The sequence below is a fragment of the Somniosus microcephalus genome, chromosome 28, assembly GCF_052327205.1.
Source record: "Somniosus microcephalus isolate GS21.2 chromosome 28, FLI_Smic_1.0, whole genome shotgun sequence".
NCBI lineage: Eukaryota > Metazoa > Chordata > Chondrichthyes > Squaliformes > Somniosidae > Somniosus > Somniosus microcephalus.
Window position 1 is genome coordinate 13,938,878 of NC_141014.1, and position 20,660 is coordinate 13,959,537.

Consider the following 20,660-nt stretch of genomic DNA (forward strand, 5'->3'; position numbering starts at 1 on the left):
CGACGGCCGAGAATCTACCGTATCATTACGGGATCTGGCTCCCTGCCCACCAGGACCTAGTGGGACATCGGGTGATGGCATTTCACCAGGAAACTCTTGGGACCTATCGGGTACCCCTCTCCAGGATCCTGATCGGACACCAACTAGCTTGGTGCCGGCAGAACCCCGTGCTCAAGGTTGCGACCCTCCCAGTACCGTGCATGAAAGTACTGATCCGCCACAGACCAGCTCTGCACCTCCCTCTGAACAGAGGCAGTCCGACTTTGAACCTATTGGGGCTCGCACTCGAAGCCATGATCTCCCCGACCCTTCACAGGGCAATCCAGGCCACACAGACTCTGACCAATGGCCAACCGCATGTAAGCGGACCAGCGACCCTCTACGACGGGAATCCAAACGGGTACGACTCTTCCTTGTTCGGCGGCTGCGGACCAAAAGGTAGACCACAGCCTCCTAATCCTGCAGGAGGGAAGAATGTGATAAAAATGCTAACTTCCGGGAAGTTATGTCATCACTTCCTGTGAACTATGAACTATGAACTATGAACTGTGTACATACCTCACTTCCTGTAAATGTCACTTCCTGTTGGACTGGTATAAATACTGGTCTGTTCAGTATTGTAAGAGGCTTCTACCAGAGGCATGGTAAAGACCTCTCTTGTATATAGTGTGTTTATAAGTTACTTAAAGCTTACTTTAAAGTTACTTGATGGTCAGTCTCCTTTTCTTACATCAGTAGTTAAGGCTCCAGCGCCTGAAAATGTGTCGCAACTGAGGTCATTCCTCGGATTGGTGAATTACTACCATAAGTTTTTGCCGAATTTGTCCACAATTCTGCATCTACTGAATGCCCTACTACGAACGGGAATAGCATGGAAATGGAGCGATGAATGTAAGCGGGCCTTTCAGAAGAGTAAGGACCTAATCACTTCAAGAGAAGTATTGGCTCACTACAACCCATCACTACCGATAAGACTGGCGTGTGATGCGTCTCCCTACGGCATTGGGGCGGTACTGTCACATAAATTCCTTGATGGTTCAGAGAGGCCGATAGCTTTTGCGTCACGCTCGTTAACTTCAGCCGAGCGTAACTACGCCCAGATTAACAGAGAGGCCCTCAGCCTGGTGTGGGGGGTGAAGAAGTTCAATCACTACCTGCACGGTCAGAAATTTACTCTACTAACTGATCATCAACCTCTCGTCTCCATTTTCAACCCTCAGAAGGGCGTACCGATAATGACGGCACAACGGCTACAGAGGTGGTCCCTTTTCCTAGGGGCACACCAATATGACATCGGGTACAAAGGAACTAAACAGCATGGGAATGCTGATGGATTGTCGCACCTACCGTTGCTGACGGTGGAAGAAGAACTGGCAGTGGATCCAGTGGAGTTATTCCACTCGACTGTAGTCGAATGTCTCCCGGTGACGAATGCAAACATAGAAAAGGAAACACGAAATGACCCGACACTCTCCTGGGTCTATGATTTAACGGTGAAGGGATGGCCAGCACATGGCGAACCACTGCTGCCAGCATTCTCGCCGAGAACAGCTGTCAGTGTGCAGAGGAACCTTGATGTGTGGATCCAGAGTAGTAATTCCACCCAAATTGAAGGATAGAGTGCTCAATGAGCTTCATGAGGGTCATCTGAGAGGGGTAAAAATGAAGAACTTAGCCAGAGCGTTTGTGTGGTGGCCGGGAATCGATATAGAAATCGAAGAGATGACCAAGAGCTGTACAGGATGCCAGAAGGTCCAAAACGCCCCACCACAAGCCCCTCTACATCCATGGGAGTGGCCCTCATCTCCATGGCAAAGGGTGCACATTGATTTTGCTGGTCCCTTTATGGACTCGATGTTTTTAATTGCGGTGGATGCACATTCAAAGTGGCCAGAGGTAATAAAAATGTCCTCAACCACCACAGAAAAAACTATCACAGTCTTACGAACCATATTCGCCAGGAATGGGCTGCCTGAACAGATTTGCTCTGACAATGGACCACAGTTTGTGTCTGAAGAGTTCCGGAGGTTCTTAAAGAACAATGGTGTCAAGCATTACACATCCGGCCCATATCATCCAGCCACTAATGGATTGGCCGAGAGGTTCGTTCAAACATTCAAGAAGGCTATCAAGGCAATGTGTAATGAAGATATACCCCTACAACACAAGGTGGATAACTTCTTTTTTTGCCTACTGGAATGCGACACAGGCGGTTACCAACCAAACTCCAGCCATGATGTTCTTCAATCGAAGACTACGGTGCCGCTTGGATTTGGTTAAGCCAAACGTCAGAAGAGATGTGGAGAACAGGCAGTTTCAGAATATGAATGAAAGGCCGACCAGGAGTTTTAAGATAGGTCAACCAGTTTTGGCCCGGGACTACTGCACAGAGAAATGGCAGCCAGGAACGATCTGTACACGGCAAGGACCTCTAATGTATACCGTGGACGTTGGAGAGAGCATTGTAAGACGCCATGCTGACCAGATTCTAGAGTCACTGGAAAACGCCAACTCCACACCACGATCTGATACACCTGGCGATGAAACCGAAGTACCAATTGCATCTACCGCAGAATCGGTGATATTGGAAGCAGACGAACCAAACAACGACATTGATCCCGACACAACCTTGCCAGAAGAACCTGATATCCCAAAGAGGCGTTATCCAGACAGAATCAGGAAGCCTCCTCAAAGACTGAACTTATAATTGCTTAACTTCAACCAATGTATCTAGCAACCGTAATTGTAATTGTAATTAGTTATTATTTAGTTGTTAAATGAATGTTATGTACTATTTATCTAAAAGGGGAGGAATTGTTGTGTATGTACCTTTAAGGGAATAACTGGTCTCAGACTGCAGTACCAGCAGTGACCACCCCTGTATAAAAGGCCCTAGCAGGCTTCTGTAGTTTCAGTTTCCAGGTTGTCTCCATTCAGTAAAGACTTGTTATAATCAACTCCTGCATTCCGTGTCTCAATTATACACGGACATAATATTAACGTTTCAGGTCGAAGACCTTTCGTTAGAACGGGAAAAAAAGCAGGAACAGGGATAGATTTTAAAGCAAGCGGGGGCTGGGAAAAGGGAGGGGATAAAAGAACAAAAGGGAAGGTCAGAGATAGGATAGAAAGCAGGAGAGATTAAGAGACATTGAGAGACATTAAGAGATATTCAAGGAATAAAGGGTGGCTGGAGATGAAGTGTGAATGGCGCTGGCAGAGTGAAGGATAGCTGCCGTGTGGGAGGGAAGAAAAAAGCCCAGACAAAAGTGTGGATTAAAAAAAAGAGAAAATATATATATATATATGTGTAATAGGGGCCGAGGTTATGATCTGAAATTGTTGGACTCTATGTTGAGTCCAGAGGGCTGTAGAGTGCCCAATCGAAAGATGAGGTGCTGTTCCTCGATAGGGGAAATGCATATGGACTTTAGGAAAGATTTTCACAAGGTACCACATGGAAAATGATTAGGCTAAGGGGTATGAAACAGGAGGGGGATAGAAAACTGGATTAAAAATTGGATAGCAGGAAGGAAACAAAGGTTGTCCGAGTGGTTAGAAGTGGGTGGCAGTGTCCCACAAAGTTCAGTTCTGGAGCCACATCTGTTCACTGTGCTGGTCAATGATTTGGATGTCGGTCGAGAGGGAACGGTGTTGAAAATAGGAAGTACAGGTTTTTTTATCGGTAAGATGGGGGAATGGTAACCAGAGGAAACAGATTTAAGATAATTAGCAAAAGGACCAGAGGGGGGAGTGGGACTAATTGGATCGCTCTTTCAAAGAGTCAGTACAGACACGATGGGCTGAATGGCCTCCTTCTGTGCTCTAAGATTCTATGATTAAAGTGGATTGGGTGCAAGCAACAGAACGGGATTAGATTTGGAGAAAGACACCATGGCAGATTCGACGGGCTGAATGGCCTGTTTCTGCGTTGTGACATTCCGAGATTCAGCAGTGGGACAGAGCTGCCTCGATTTCAGCGAATGGGCATTGAATGGTATTGGTGCTCCACCTGATTGCATATGGCACCGTGGAATCAGCACAACGGCAATACCAAGGTGGAAAGTAATGTGCCCAGCATGGGTCATCCCGACTCCGATTACAGTTGCCAACAATGGTTGGATGTGTTCCTGGAGGGTGTCATCACATGGTCTCCTGTGTCCAACCACCCCGCACCTATGCTCCAGTCATTGGTTGTCCGACATGTCTATTCTCATGCAGTACCGTCTGCCCATGCTAATTGGAAAGTGAATGAACTCTCCGTTACCCAATTGGATGATCCTTGGCTGTCAGTGTAACAACCTTTTTTCCCCAAATTCAATATTTTTATTACTAACCAACAAAAGCGTTCAAATAAAATAAAATAAAAAACACAATTTGTTTTTAATGCCCCCTGTGATTTATCTCCTGAGCTGTTTGCAGCAGTGCACCTGGAGATTAACCTTTACTTCCTGGAGGATTGGTAACCCCTAACTCTGATGTTAGGTAGGCCCCCTCACCTCCGAGTCAGAAGGTCGTGGGTTCAAGTCCCACTGCAGAGACTTGAGCACAGAATCTAAGCTGACACACCCAGTGCAGTGCTGAGGGAGTGCTGCCTTGTCGGAGGTGCCGTCTTTCAGATGAGATGTTAAACTGAGGCCCCGTCTGCTCCCTCAGGTGGACGTAAACAATCCCACAGCACTGTTTCGAAGAAGAGCAGGGGAGTTCTCCCCAGTGTCCTGGGGCCAATATTTATCCCTCAATCAACATCACTAAAACAGATTAACTGGTCATTATCACGTTGCTGTTTGTGGGAGCTTGCTGTGTGCAAATTGGCTGCCGCATTTCCTACATTGCAACAGCGACTGCACTGCCTGCCTCTCTTCCGCGGTCCTGGAGATGGAGCACGCCTTCCGCGACCGGTGGGCACATCCCCCACCCCACAACCAAATTTTAATTTAATTTATTAAGTTTCCTTTAATGTTTTATAAGTCACAGTTTATTTCATTGAAACTTATAAAATTCTAACAAGACTAGACAGACTAGATGCAGGAAGGATGTTCCCGATGGTCGGGGAGTCCAGAACCAGGGGTCACAGTCTAAGGATAAGGGGTAAGCCATTTAGGGCTGAGATGAGGAGGAATTTCTTCACCCAGAGAGTGGTGAACCTGTGGAATTCTCTACCACACAAGGCAATTGAGGCCAATTCATTAAATATATTCAAGAAGGAGTTAGATGTATTTCTTAAGGCTAAAGGGATCAAGGGATATGGGGAGAAAGCAGGGACAGGGTACTGAGTTTGGATGATCAGCCATGATCTCATTGAATGGCGGAGCAGGCTCGAGGGGCCGAATGGCCTACTCCTGCTCCTATCTTCTATGTTATTTGTTTATTGCTTCACCAAAAGAGTACAGCAGCGACTGCACTTAAAAAAAAAAGTACTTCATTGGCTGTAAAGAGCTTTGGGGAGTCCTGAGGTGGTGAAAGGCGCTGTATTAATTCCACTCTTTATGTGTAGAGCATGTTTTGGCTGTCTCTGGTTTGAATCTGCTGCCATTACTCAGCCCAGGCGGCAGAGGGCGCGACTCCACACAGTCCGCGGAGTCAAGGTGGCCTCTTGCCGCCGGGCAGAGCTTGTCGGCAGCGATGAGTGCATGAAGGGGGCGGGGGTTAAGATCAAAAAGAGGCGATATTGGCAGGCGCAGTATTTGACTCTGGGCACGCCGCTGACGGGCAGCGGGTGACTGTGCTGGCGGCGCTGTTTGCCAGGGTCTCTGGCGCGGGCGGTAAACATCACGTGAGGCGGGGCGGCTGTCCGTCCGCTGGTCCGCTCGCTCCCTCAGCCGTTCGCCCGCCATGGAGTTTCTCTACGGCAATCCCTTCAGCACCCAGGTCGGCCAGCGGGTCGGTAAGGAAAAAAACGCATTCATATTCCTCGGGGCGGTGCCGGTTTCTCCTGCCGTCTCGCTTCAATCGCCATTGAAAAGATTTTTTTTTCTCTTTTCCTCCTCCCCCTCTCAACACAACGGCCGAACTTTGACGGCGCCGGTGGTTGATTGATGGACAGCCGCGCCGGCCAATCGGGCGCCGGCTCAACCCGGCGCGGCGGCCAATGGGGGTTTGCGATGGACGGGGCGCGGCCGGGTGATTATTTGATTGATTGACAGCGGCGCCGGCCAATCGGGCGCCGGCTCCACTCGGCTCAGCGGCCAATGGGCGTTTGCGGTGGGCGGGTGATTGTTTGATTGATTGATTGACAGCCGCGCCGGCCAATCGGTCGGCGACCAATGGGGCGGGGCGAGGCCGGGGTGATTGACAGGTCGGATCAGCTGGCTGCGTTCTGCAGGCTTTGGGCTGCAGGGACCGCACTTCAGATATCAACAGATTTCTTTTTTCGTGGCGGGGCGGGGAATGCATTGTTGTGCGTTTTATTTTTAAAGCATTTTATATTTATCTTTGCAGAGACTGTAGTGAAATGTTAGAAATAGCAAGTGGTGAGAATGTGCAGCTTATTGAGAATGAGAGGTGATCTCATTGCAACATATAAGATTCTGAAGGGGATTGACAGGGTAGATGCTGAGAGGCTGTTTCCTCTGGCTGGAGTGTCTAAAACTAGGGGGCATAGTCTCAGGATAAGGGGTCGGCCATTTAAGACTGAGATGAGGAGGAATTTTTTCACTCAGAGGGTTGTGAATCTTTGGAATTCTCCACCCCAAAGGGGCAGTGGATGCTGAGTCTTTGAGTACATTTGAGGCTGAGATCGATAGATTTTTTGGATTCCAGAGGAATCAAGGGATATGGGGATCAGGCAGGAAAGTGGAGTTGAGGTCGAAGATCAGCCATGATATTGAATGGCGGAGCAGGCTCGAGGGGCCGTGTGGCCTGCTCCTAATTCTTATTTTCTTACGCTACCACTACGTGTAGCCAAACAAAATGCAGATTTAGCATAGATGCGTTTCGGGCTCGTGTGGAGCCTAAAACGAAAGACTTGCATTTATATAGCTCCTTTCACAACCACCGGCCGTCCCAAAGTTCTTTACAGCCAATGATGTACTTTTTGAAGTGTAGTCACTGTTGTAATCACAGATCACAGAAACCTCACAGTGCAGATAGAGGCCATTTCGGCCCATCGAGCCTGCACCGACACATATCCCACCCTATCCCTGTAACCCCACGTATTTAATCCCCCTAACACTAAGGGTCAATTTTTATCATAGCCAATCAACCTAACCCGCACATCTTTGGACTGTGGGAGGAAACCGGAGCACCCGGAGGAAACCCACGCAAACACGGGGAGAATGTGCAAACTCCACACAGACTGTCACCCGAGGCCGGATTCGAACCTGGGTCCCTGGCGCTGTGAGGCAACAGTGCTAACCACTATGCCACCGTGCTGTGTAGGAATCGCGGCAGCCAATTTGCCCACAGCAAGCTCCCACAACAGCAATGTGATAATGACCAGATAATCTGTTTTAGTGATGTTGATTGAGGGATAAACATTGGCTAGGACACTGGGGATAACTCCCCTGCTCCTCTTCGAAATAGTGCCATGGGATCTTTCACATCCACCTGAGAGAGCAGACGGGGCCTCGGTTTAACGTCTCATCCGAAAGATGGCACCTCCGACAGTGCAGCACTCCCTCAGTACTGCACTGGAGTGTCAGCCTAGATATTTGTGCTCCAGTCTCTGGAGTGGGACTTGAACCCACGACCTCCTGACTCGGAGGCGAGAGTGCTGCCCACTGAGCCACGGCTGACACGAACACCGTCAGGACTTTTTCTGTGCGTTCCATTCTATAATGTGTGATATTGATTACAGGAGGTTCACATCCGGGTTTTGCATTATGCCATCTGCAATTTGTTTGGTTGCCAGATGTTAAAACGACAGGCTATCCTGAGTTTGTGAAAGGAGCGATTATACACACGTGGTTTCTTTCTCTTGTGCAGACCCAAAGAAGTCTGGGTCTGCACGAGATTAATATTTTGCTGGAAGAATTCAGATTTTTTTGTTGAGTGCAATTGTAGGCCTTTGTGGGTTGAGATGTTGAGTCAGATTCAGTCTGTTGTAGAAATGTTCCAAATTTGTATATGTGTATAATTCTTCTAAAAGAAAATGCTGAAGTATCGCTTTCAGCTGACTGCGTTGGTTGTCGGGGGCAAATATGTTGTGGGCAGACTGGAGGGAACTTTTCTCGACCGTCTCATCTGCTGCTGAAACCTCTGCTTACCCAAAGAGTGTGGCTCTTGCTACCACAGGGAGTGGTTGAAGCGATATGGATGCATTTAAAGGGAGGCTGGACAAGCATATGAGGGAGAAGGGAATAGAGGGTTATGCTGATAGAGTTAGATGAGGAAAGACGGGAGGAGGCTCGAGTGGAGCATAAACGCCGGCATGGACTGGTTGGGCCGAATGGCCTGTTTCTGAGCTGTGTATCCTATGAAATCCTCATCTATGTCTTTGTTACCTCCAGACTCGACTATTCCAATGCTCTCCCGGCCGGCCTCTCACCTTGGACCCTCTGCAAGCTTGAACTCATCCCAAATTCAGTACCCTGTCCCTGCCTTCTCCCCATATCCCCTGATCCCTTTAGCCTTAATAGAAACATAGACGTCAAATCGCTTTCACTCAACACCCCTGTGCTCGCTGACCTACGTTGGCTGCTGCTCCGGCAGCGCCTCAATTAAAAAAATTCTCATCCTTGTTTTCAAATCCCTCCATGGCTTTGCCCTTTCGTGTCTCTAACCTCCTCCAGCTCTACAACCCTCAGATCTCTGCACTCCTCCAATTCTGGCCTCTTGATTATCCCCGCTTTTCATTGTCCCACCATTGGTGGCCGTGCTTTCAGCTACCTAAGCTCTGGAATTCCCTGCCTAAACCTCTGCGCCTCTCTACCTCTCCTCCTTTAAGACGCTCCTTAACACCTACCTCTATGACCTAATATCTCCTTATCTGGCTCGGTGTTACATTTTGTTTGATAATCACTCTTGTGAAGCGAGTTCCACATTCTCACCGCTCTTTGGGTAAGCAGAGGTTTCAGCAGCAGATGAGACGGCCGAGAAAAGTTCCCTCTAGTCTGCCCACAACGTATTTTCCCCCAACAACCAACGCAGTCGGTTGAAAGTGAAGGGGTTGTCTTATGACTGAAGGTTGAGCAGATTGGGCCTATACTCCCTCGCTCCTCCCCCGCCAGAGTTTTCTCCCCCCTCCCCCGCCAGAGTTTTCTCCCCCCTCCCCCGCCAGAGTTGCTGAGACAAATTGCAGTCCTTCCACTCCCACCTCTGCTGAAATTACTAACTTGGCACAGACCAGGAATCCAGCTTGCAGCTTTTTTGTCAAAATGGCTGTTTTGTTGGCCTTGGCAACTGAGCCAGTGTAGGGGGGAGCTGGTCATTCCTAATGAATACATTTTTAAATAAGGCCAGATAATTATAATAAAAGAAAAATACTGCGGATGCTGGAAATCTGAAGTATACAGCAGGTCAGGCGGCATCTGTGGAGAGAGGAACAGAGTTAACGTTTCAGGCCGATGATCCTTTCATTGATGTTATTTATCTCCAGTTCAAGGGTTTCTTCATAAGAGCCTGAGTGCAACTTGTTTTCGGTTAAGTTGGTTCTGTGTGGACATGTTGTAACAGCCAAGGAGGGCATACATGAGTAACAAAGAGAATTATTTCTATGTAGCACTGTATCGCATTTCTCAAATGTCCTTGAGCGCTAGTTTGAAGTGTGGAAAACAAGAAAGACTTGCATTTCTATAGTGCCTTTCAAACAGCCAATGAAGTACGTTTTGAGGTGTGGTCACTGTTGTAATGCAGGAAACGCGGCAGCCAATTTGTGCACAGCAAGCTCCCACAAACAGCAATGTGATAATGACCTGATAATCTGTTTTTTTATTTTAGTGATGTTGATTGAGGGATAACTATTGGCCAGGACACCAGGGATAACTCCCCTGCTCCTTTTGGGAAGAGTGATTTGGGATCTTTTATGCTCACTTGAGAGAGCAGACGTGGCCTCGGTTTAACGTCTCATCCGAAAGATGGCTCCTCCGACAGTGCAGCGCTCCCTCAGCACTGCACTGGAGTGTCAGCTGGATTCTGTGCTCCAGTCTCTGGAGTGGGACTTGAACCCACAACCATCTGACTCCGAGGCGGGAGAGTGCTGCCCACTCGGCCACGGCTGACACCAGATGCTATTCTTCACTATCAGTCTGACTACAACGGGCATCTCGACTGAACCCAGTTCCCTCAATGTGCACGTGTGTACACTCGGAACAGAAGTTGTGGATAGTGAGCAGGAACCTTGCTGCTTTGTTTAGCCCAGGGAAGCTTTGTCCATTCTGCTGCCGCGGCCGGGCTCGGATCAGTTAACTCTGCACGGACTGGCGATTGAACCTGTGACCCAGCCTTGTTTGTATGGCTGTGTGGCTCCGTGACATTGGAGATGCATTTACCAGTGAAGCTGTTGGGAGAGGTTACAATAAATTTGTGCAATGCTGGCGGCTACAGTGTTTCTTGACTGTTTGGATTGCTCTGCAGAGAGCCGGCGTGGACTCGATGGGCCGAATGGCCTCCTTCTGTGCCGTTATGACTCTTGGTCCCACCTTCCCCAGAAACGGTCTCAATGGCTCAGGAATCTAAAGCTCTCCCTCCTGCACCATCTCCCCAGCCACACATTCATCTGTTTTATCCTCCTATTCCTGTACTCACTAGCACGTGACACTGGGAGTAATCTGGAGATTACTCCCCTTTGAGGTCCTGCTTTTTAATCTCACTCCTAGCTCCCTAAACTGTCCCTGCTTTCTCCCCATATCCCTTGATCCCTTTAGCCTTAAGAAATATATCTAACTCCTTCTTGAATATATTTAATGAATTGGCCTCAACTGCCTTCTGTAGTAGAGAATTCCACAGGTTCACCACGCTCTGGGTGAAGAAATTCCTCCTCATCTCTGTCCTAAATGGCTTACCCCTTATCCTTAGACTGTGACCCCTGGTTCTGGACTCCCCCACCATCGGGAACATCCTTCCTGTGTCTAGTCCTGTTAGAATTTTATAAGTTTCAATGAGATCCCCTCTCATTCTTCTAAACTCTAGCAAATATAAGCCCAATCGACCCAATCTCTCTTCATACGTCATTCCTGCCATCCCAGGTATGTCTGGTGAATCTTCACTGCACTCCCTCCATGGCAAGAACATCCTTCCTCAGATAAGGCGACCAAAACTGCACAATACTCAAGGCTAAAACCCGATGTACAGCATACTAATGTATTATACCCAATGAGCTGTGTTAGCAGAAAGTAGTATTTTATGGCTGTTCAATAAATAACATTTCCTCTCTCCATTTTCAAATGAATAATCTTCTGCTAGCCACCGTTGTTGTGGTAAGGTACTGTGTATGTAAGTAGGTTTTTTTGGAACCAGTTCGCTCTATCCTGCTTAGTACGAGGCTGCTGAGATTCACAGTAAACGAGCACTGATGGTTCTGCTCGTTGGCTTTTATTTGTTGAGAATTTGATTTTCGGAGAATGTAATCTGCCCCTCTGCTAGTGAATTAAGATTCTACTTGTTCATTGAGCCTAAAAATAACACAATTTCCTGACCTTTCAGGGTTTTGAAAAAAATGTTGCTGGAATAAAATGGTGGACCATTGGAGAATGATTGTGTTTATTGTGGGAGCAATATTTTGGATCACTTTTTGTGCTGCTCCAAGTGAGGATTCCCAGTGTTGGCGACTGCAGCATTTTTCCACTCTGTCCATTACATAGAGCCCATGGCACAGAAACCGGCCGTTCGGCCCAACTGGCCTATGCCGCGCTTATGCTCCGCACGAGCCTTCTCCCACCCCAAGTCATCTCGCCCTATCTACATATCCTTCCGTTCCTTTCTCCCTCACGTACTTGCCGTTTACGAGGGAAGGCGTATTTTAATTTAAGCACTGTATTTGAGGGAAATGGTGAATGTAGCTTCTGAGTGCAAATGTGCTGCTCATCTAACAGATAATCCTAATCAACTTTATTGTCATTGTTAGTGCACAAGTGCAGTACAACGAAATGTAGGCTTGCGGCTCCCGAGAGTGTACATTTAGATTAAGACATTTAAACATTCAACATTCATTTGGCTTGTAATACATTAACATAAACATAACCATAATAAAGTGCATTGGCAGATGTGCAGGCTTTAGAGTTTTTGTGGAGTTCAGTAGGATGACAGCCCTGGGAAAGAAGCTGTTCCTAAATCTGGTCGTTCGGGTGCGAATGCATCTGTAGCATCTCCCAGATGGCAGGGGGGCGAACAGACTGTGGCTGGGGTGGGTAGGGTCTTTGATGATGGTCCGTGACCTCCGTAAACAGCGTTTCTGGCATATGTGCTCTATGGTCGGTAGCCGGGTGCCGGTAATGCGTTGGGCAGTTTTGACTACCCGCTGCAGGGCTTTCCGGTCATAGTAGCTACAGCTGCCATACCATACTGTGATACAGTTCGTCAGGATGCTCTCTATTGTGCAGCGGTAAAAGTTCGAGAGGATCAGGGGTGACAGGTTACATCCCTTCAGCCTCCTTAGGAAATATAGGCGCTGCTGGGCCTTCTTCACCAGAGAGGAGGTATTGAGGGACCAGGAGAGGTCTTCCGTGATGTGGACTCCGAGGAACTTAAAGCTTTCCACCACAGCCCCATGGATGTGGATGGGGGTGTGACTTCCGCCTTTGGACTTCCTGAAGTCCATTGGAAACAAATGAGGTTGATTCAATACGCTGGCTGAGGTTACAGAGCTAGATGTCCCCAGAAGAACAAAGGGAAGGTTAGGAGGCTGGTTTTTTTTGTCAGTTGTTGGGACATGCGATGCCCATCCAGAAAGGGCAGTGGAAGTAACAATTATAATGGTTTTTGAAAGGGAAGTGGTTAAATATGTGGGGAAAGAGTATGTGGGAAGTGCAGGGGAATGGGACTAAGTACTGTATACAGCTGTTTCAGAAAGCCAGCACAGGCAGTGGGCTTCAGGCCTCTTTCTGTGCTGTGAAATGTGCTGGAAACTTGTCAAATCTGCACAGATAGTTTCCAGTTATATTTGTTCCACCTACTTTTGGAATCGTAAAAAAAGAAGTTTCATATTTTTTCATTGTGTCTCTACACATTACACACAGGCTCTTCTTTTCAAATGCAGTACCCAATCGGTGGGAAAAGACTTGCACAATAGTGTTTTTTGGAACCTATATTTTTGAAATACATTTATTATGTAGATTTCATAACCCATTTTATGTGGCGTAATATAATCAGCCAGTTTGGTTGATCTTGTAAACTGTGAATAGTTTAAGCTTCTCTCCGGACAGCTTTGGATTTATGATCTTAAATTGTAAAAATCTAATGCCGTCCACTATATTCACGTAGTACATTATGGTCTTGTTAAAATGAACTTTAAATCGCTTAAGTTTCACTCCTAGAATGATCCACACATTCGGCCCATCGTGCCCGTACAGGCTCTTTGGAAGGGCTCTCCGATTAGTCCCCCTGTCCCCACAGCCCTTTTTTTCCTTCTGAAGTAGTTATCCAATTCCCTTTTGAAAGTTACTATTGAATCTGCTTCCACCGCCCTTTCAGGCAGCGCGTTCCAGATCACACTCCTTAAACTTGTCAACTGAAACCCTCTGATGTGATATTCACTTCCAGTTGTCTATCTAATTCGGTCTTGCTTACCACAACACGTGTCATTTTATAATGCTGATGTCAATATCCTTTTCTTGTAACCTCTAGATTTAGGAAACTTGTACTTTTCTGAAGCTGGCCGTTGCAGTCAGCTGACAAAGTTGTGGTCATTTCTCATCCAATGGGTCTGTTACCATTTATTAACCACCAGTATCCTTTTTTTAAAATAGTGGCAGGAATGTCTAACTTTTGCATTTTTGTGTGTATGTTTAAGTATTGAGTGCTGATGAGACTGTGTGTTGTGTGAATGATTTGTGTGTGATTACACGAATGCCCAGATGCTGCTTTTGCGACAGATTCACTCCACTCTCGGACTTGCGATCTCGCGCTCTCTCTCTCTCTCTCTCTCTTATCGAAAGATGGTTGTGATGATGTGTGCAACTGATGGATTGGCCAATCTGACACGCAAACCTCGACTGGTTTTTAGTTCGGGCCAGCCAGATGTGCACATCAGCTTTTTCACATTTCTGTGCTGTAATTAACGAGGAAGGTTTCTGAGGTGACTGGAAGGATTCCAGTGACTCCGGCTGAATGGGTTCCAAATTGTTTTTTACAGAATGAGTCTATTACTATCTTACTGATGATTTTAATGTCGTTTTTTCACTATCAAATAATTCCAATTTTTCCTAATGTGAAACAACAACATGCATTTAGATAGCACCTTCAAAATGAAAAACATCTAGCGATCCCATGGCACTATTTCGAAGAAGAGCAGGGGAGTTCTCCCCGGTGTCCTGGCCAATATTTATCCCTCAACCAACATCACTAAAAAAACAGATTATCTGGTCATTATCACATTGCTGTTTGTGGGAGCTTGCTGTGTGCAAATTGGATGCCGCATTTCCCACATTACAACAGTGACTACACTTCAAAAGTACTTCATTGGCTGTAAAGTGCTTTGAGACGTCTGGTGGTCGTGAAAGGCGCTGTAGAAATATTCCCAGTTGGAGTCACTGATATTGATCATGAGTGAGAACACTGGCCAATTTTACCCTCTCTAAGATGAGCAAACTTGGGGCAGACTGCAGATTGTAGCTGGGATCTTCCTTTCTGTGTGAGCGAGATATTCTGATGGAAGTTGACTGGGTACGTTCGTACTCTGTAGGTTTATAAACAACAAAAGCAGCCGGGGATTTCTGAGAACATTGTGCCGTTAGTTTTAGCGACCTGTCCTTTAAAATCGCAAGATCTCTCCCTTACTCTGATAGCTCAATTACATTCCCATGTAGTGCATAATCCACATAAACCTTCCCTCTGCCAGATCGTGTATCTGCACTTTTCTCCCTTTAAATAGCATCTGCCATTTCTCCACCCAACGATCGATCTTGTCGAGATCCTTTTTGAATTTGTGCTCCTTGATATTCATTGTTTTCCACTGCTCACCATTTGGAAACTATGGACATAATTCCTTCCTCTAAATCATTTATATAAAAATTATAAACGGCAGCTCCAACATTCATCGTGCCTGCGCCGGCTCTTTGAGAGAGCTCTCCAATTAGTCCCACTCCCCCCTGCTCTTTCCCCACAGCCCTGCAAATGTTTCCTTTTCAAGTATTTAACCCATTCCCTTTGGAAAGTTACTGTTGAATCTGCTTCCACCGCCCTTTCAGGCAGCGCGTTCCAGATCATCATAACTCGCTGAGCAATTTTTGTTTCCTCATGTCGCCTCTGGTTCTTTGAAACTTCTGGTATCCAGCTGTTTACCCGATACCTGCCCATGCACCATACTCGTTCGCCACCAAGCAACCATTTGCCAATACATTCCCAGCTATTCCATGGTCTTAGACCTTATGTAGTAGCTGATGATGTGGGACAGTGTTGGATTCCTTCCAGAAATCCTGGTAGATATTTACTGTCTCTCCTTTATCTAATTAGGTCTGTCATCTCCTCAAAGAAATCCATTCAATTAATCAAGCAGGACTCCCTCACTCTTAAAATCACACTGGTTGTTTCAGATTACCTCATGTCCCTCAAAATGCTCCTTCTACTTCATAATACTTTCAAAAACTTTCCCAACAGTGCAACTAAAGCTTAACAGGTCTCTATTTTATGGTTTATCTTTCGCCCCTTTTATTTGAAGGTGAGCGATTAATTTTTTTTTTGCCCCCCCCCCCCCCCCCCCCAATCCTCTGGGTCCAGTGAACATTCCTTCAGACCCCTGGGCAGTGTTGCCCCATGGCCGCACGTCGATCGGGAGGTCCCGCGAAGGCCGCTCACCAGCTGTTGCCGCTGGAAAAGATACTGCGCACGCGTAGCCGGGCAGCAAGTTTCAAGGGACCGCGCACAGGGTGGGGGGGAAAAAGAATTCGAGGGAACATTGTCCCGGGATCAAAGTTGTCGCAGTCAGGAGCCTTCTCCGCCTTGAGCTCCAACCACCTCCCCGAGGTTTAACCATTTTTCAGTCTGATTGCAAAATCTCACTAAGCACAACGGCAACAAAAAATCTCTTGCATAAGAACATAAGACGTAGGAGCAGGAGTCGGTCATTCGGCCCCTCGAGCCTGCTCCGCCATTCAATGCGATCATGGCTGATCTGATCTTGGCCTCAACTCCACTTCCCTGCCCGCTCCCCATAACCCTCGACTCCCTTATCGTTCAAAAATCTGCCTAGCTCCACCTTAAATATATTCAGTGACCCAGCCTCCACAGCTCTCTGGGGTAGAGAATTCCACAGATTCACGACCCTCTGAGAGAAGAAATTCCTCCTTATTTCCAATTTGAAAGGGTTTCCCCTTATTCTGAAACGATGCCCCCTAGTTCTGGATTCCCCCACGAGGGGAAACATCCTCTCTGCATCTACCCTGTCAAGCCCTTCAGTATCTTATGTTTCAATAGGATCCCCTCTCATTCTTCTAAACTCCAATGAGTATAGGCCCAACCTGCTCAACCTTTCTTCATAAGACAACCCCTTCATCTCCGGAATCAACCTCTTGCAATCTGTGTTCCCACATTGTCGTTCGTATTATTTTTACAATGCGTACAATTGGGCAGTAATAACTGGCATGTTTTGTTGCATGTTCTTTTAACTAGTATGAGAAACTGTGGCTCAATGCTGTTTGCTGCAGTGGATCTGGTATGTTCTCTCCACAGCTCTTTCTAAAAACAAACCTGTTGGTACAATTAACAGGATCTCCCTGTGAGAATGCCACATTTGTCTTGTGTTGGTGGAAGGTGCTGCGGTGCAGTAGAGCTCGAGTACAGTGCAAAAAGTAAAATCTCTTGGAAGTGACAGCAGCCTAGTGTTTGTTCATAGCTGCTCCTGATATTTTCAGACCATCCGCTTGAAGTTTGACAATTTGATGGAAGAATTGGTTTACGTTTTGTTCTTTTCTCCTGCCAGTTTTATCCCTTCCCCCTCCGGGTCTGGCCTCTTGCACATTCCCGATTTCCATCGCTCCACCATTGGCGGCCGTGCCTTCAGCTGCCTGGGCCCTAAGCTCTGGAATTCCCTCCCTAAACCTCTCCACTTCTCTCTACCTCTCTCTCGTCGTTTAAGATGCTCCTTAAAACCTACCTCTTTGACCAAGCTTTTGGTCACCTGCCCAATTTCTCCTTATGTGGCTCGGTGTCAATTTTTTTTTGTCTTATACTCCTGTGCAGCGCCTTGGGACGTTTTACTATGTTAAAGGCGCTATATAAATACAAGTTGCTGTTGTTCATCATAACTTCCTTGTTTTTGCGCTCTTTGCCTCTATTTATGAAGCCCAGTATCCCGTAAGCTTTTTTAACCGTTTTCTCAACCTCCCCTGCCAGCTTCATTGATTTGTGCACATATACCCCCAGGTCTCTCTGTTCATGCACCCCCTTTAGAATTGTACCCTTCAGTTTATAGTGCCTCTCTGAATACTGGTTAGTGAGTGAGATTCACCTCCTGAAACCTGCTATCCACGTAGCTCACGGATGCACCACAGTGACGCCAGCTCAAGCTCTGAAACCCGGAGCTCCAGCCGACAAATGTTGTTTGATAATCGCTCCTGTGCAGCGCCTCGTGATGTTTTACTACGGTTAAAGGCGCAATCTAATTGGAAGTTAAGTCACTCGCTCCTTGCTTCGTCTGTGACAGAAGGGTCTGTGCTGTAATGACCATGTCTTTGCCGTATCTTGTGTGATTACCGTGACTCGTGGGTGTCCTTCTGGCGGTCGGGGATTGGTACCTGTTCCCTAGTCCCCTTTTGCCAGGTTCTGCCGACCTGCCCGCTCAGCCCCCTGCAGGTGATCGAAGTTTGGGTCAAAATCAGCCCTCCATGACGGACTCCGTCATCCAGTACCTGAGCCAGCAGGTCTTTAATATTGCCGAACATTGGCCAGCTCGCCTGGCTCACCATTGGTATGTGGGAAGTCGACTTATCACGAGAGGTTGGACTTCTTTGCACTCTGCTTCAGATGAGCTTACAAGTCGATGCCCTAAGGGGTAGTGATGCCCTAACGGGTACTGATGGTCTGGCTGAAGCAGCAGGAAGCCGATCGGTGCTCGTTGATGGATTAAAATCCAGTTGCGATTTAAAAATTAAATAAATAAATAAATAAATAAATAAATCAGCCTGATTTGTAAAATCTCAATAAGCACATGCCTTCGCATTCCAAACAGCAACAAAAAATCTCTTGCAATCTGTGTTCCCGTATTCTGCCACCAACATTGTTTTTACAATGTAGTACAATTGGACAGCAATAACTGGCATATTTTGCTGAGTATTCTTTTAACTAGTATGAGAAACCGTGTGACCCAAAACCACTTGCTGCAGTCGTTCTAGTATATACAGGAAACTCTTGTTTAAATGGCACCTAAATAGCCAGAATTCTCTATTAACCAGCAAAATTTTCACTCCGAAAACAACACCTCAATAACCGGCAATGTTGTCGAGCCCGAGTCTCCTGCGGTGGCAGAGTTGGTCAGTGGGGGTAGTTCTCCAAACTGCCAGTACTCGGCTTCTTGGCGCTGTCGGAAGTCGGAACACCTCAATACCCCTGTAACAGGAGTCTGACTCTCTCCCGCGCTGCCGGGAGTCTCTTCTGATCCGCCATTTTACAGGGGTACTGCGTGTCTCCCACGCTGCTGGTAGTCGTTACAGTGCATTACCCTCAACTGGCAGTACTGTACTTAATCAAGCATCTTCCACCATCCATTTAACACAACATTCTGTAGGTGAGTACCCAATCACTGTATACTGCACATTTCTTGATTTTAAAAAATTTTTCTTTGATCAAAATAGCCTCGGTAGATAACCCCCTCCGTCATCCGGAATTTTTGATCAACCGGCAACACGCCGGTCCCGGATACCAAAGAGTTTCCTGTACAGCTCTTTAAAAACAAACTTGTTAGTACCATTACCAGCGATAACAGGATCACAGTTCTCTGCCAATCTGTGCCTACACTATCTAGATTTCAGTAAGTGCAAGGTGTCCCTATTGAGCCGGACCCTGCATTCCGTGTTGGGCCAGCCGAAACTACCAGTGTGGATTGCGGAGTAGCTTGGTTTGGTGGGTTTCTGTGTATCTCGAACCTGGCTGGCACAATGCTCGTTGCTGGAGTATGGTGTTCCAGGGCCTTGCCTACAGTGCCATTCTTCGTCTGTGTGAGTCCAGCGACTCAGTGTCATCAGAGACATCAACTGCAGGAGCGTTGCAACCAAGTCTGGTCGTATCCCCACCCAGCAACGCCCCCCACACACACTCGCAGGCACAGGATGCTGGGTCGCGATCATCATTGGAGAGCCTGGCCATTTTTCCTCTCCATCAGCCCTTCTCCAGGCCAGAGGTCAAGTATTTGACCTGCTACCAGCCTTCTGATACCCAACTGCATTGAGCTACACAGTTAGTCCAGAGTGACTTGTCCTACCCCTGATGATGAGTGGAAACTTGACCCGTGGGGAATCGAGGACACAAACACTTGGATCAGTACGTCAGAGGGACGGTGGATTTGCTACACTTCTGTCTTATTCTGTGCCCAAGGCTGTCGTTGTCATGAGGGAATTTGTGTGAGATGAGAGAATTTATTCCATTAATATTTCAACAGCATTGTTTGGATTTATTTAGTTTTGAATTTATTCAACAACTGTGCAGTAAAACGCCCCGAGGTGCTTCACAGGAGCCATTCAAAAGTATCATCCAGGTGTGCGCTAGACTTGTGGAATCTTTCTTGATGCTATTCAGGCTAGTTACTGTACTGGTCCTATTTGACCCTGAGCTGAGTTCTGACCCCACATCTTCTCCGTAACATCACCCGTCTCCACCTCTGCCTCCTCTCATCAGCTGCCGAAACCCAAATCCGTGCCTTCATTACCTCCAGACTCGACGATTCCAAGGCTCTCCTGGCCGGCCTCCCTTCCTCTACCCTCTAAACTTCAGCTCATCCAAAACTCTGCTGCCCGTTGGCTCCCAGTCTGCCAATGCCGTGATTTTAAAGTTCTCAACCTTGTGTTCAAATCCCGCCATGGCCTCTCCCCTCCCTATCTCTCTCACCTCCTCCAGCCCCACTACCCTCTCAGATTTCTGCGCTCCTCCAAGTCTGGCCTTTTGTGCATCCTCAATTTTAATCGCTCCACCACTGGCGGCCCTGCCTTCAGGAGTCGCGGCCCTAAGCTCTGGAATTCACTCCCTAAACCTCTCCGTTCAAATCTACCTCTTTCACCAAGCTTTTAGTCAACTGTCCTAATTTTGATAATCGCTGCGCTCTCTCTCTCTCTCTCTCTCTCCCTCTCTCTCCCCCCTCCCTCTCTCCCCCTCCCTCTCCCCTCCCTCTCTCCCCCTCCCTCTCTCCCCCCTCCCTCTCTCCCCCTCCCTCTCTCCCCCTCCCTCTCTCCCCCTCCCTCTCTCCCCCTCCCTCTCTCCCCCTCCCTCTCTCCCCCTCCCTCTCTCCCCCTCCCCCTCTCTCTCTCTCTGCTTCCCTCTCTCTCTCTCTGCCTCCCTCTCTCTCTCTCTGCCTCCCTCCCCCCCTCTCTCTCTCTCTCTCTCTGCCTCCCTCCCCCTCTCTCTCTCTCTCTCTCTCT

At 47.5% G+C, this 20,660-nt stretch overlaps 1 protein-coding gene across 6 annotated transcripts in view; it reads left to right on the forward strand.

Annotated features, from left to right (window-relative positions):
• Positions 1-5,657: 5,657 nt before the first annotated feature.
• LOC147098978 (TOM1-like protein 2) overlaps positions 5,658-20,660 on the forward strand; it is a 111,634-nt gene continuing 96,631 nt past the window's right edge. For 5 of the 6 annotated variants that reach the window (XM_085969481.1, XM_085969482.1, XM_085969483.1 and 2 more), the window contains exon 1: positions 5,660-5,887. In XM_085969481.1, the coding sequence (XP_085825607.1) occupies positions 5,836-5,887 (52 nt within the window). In that variant the 5' untranslated portion in view covers positions 5,660-5,835. Of the gene's footprint in view, positions 5,888-20,660 lie in introns of all 6 variants that reach the window. The other variant, XM_085969484.1, reaches the window with a different exon arrangement.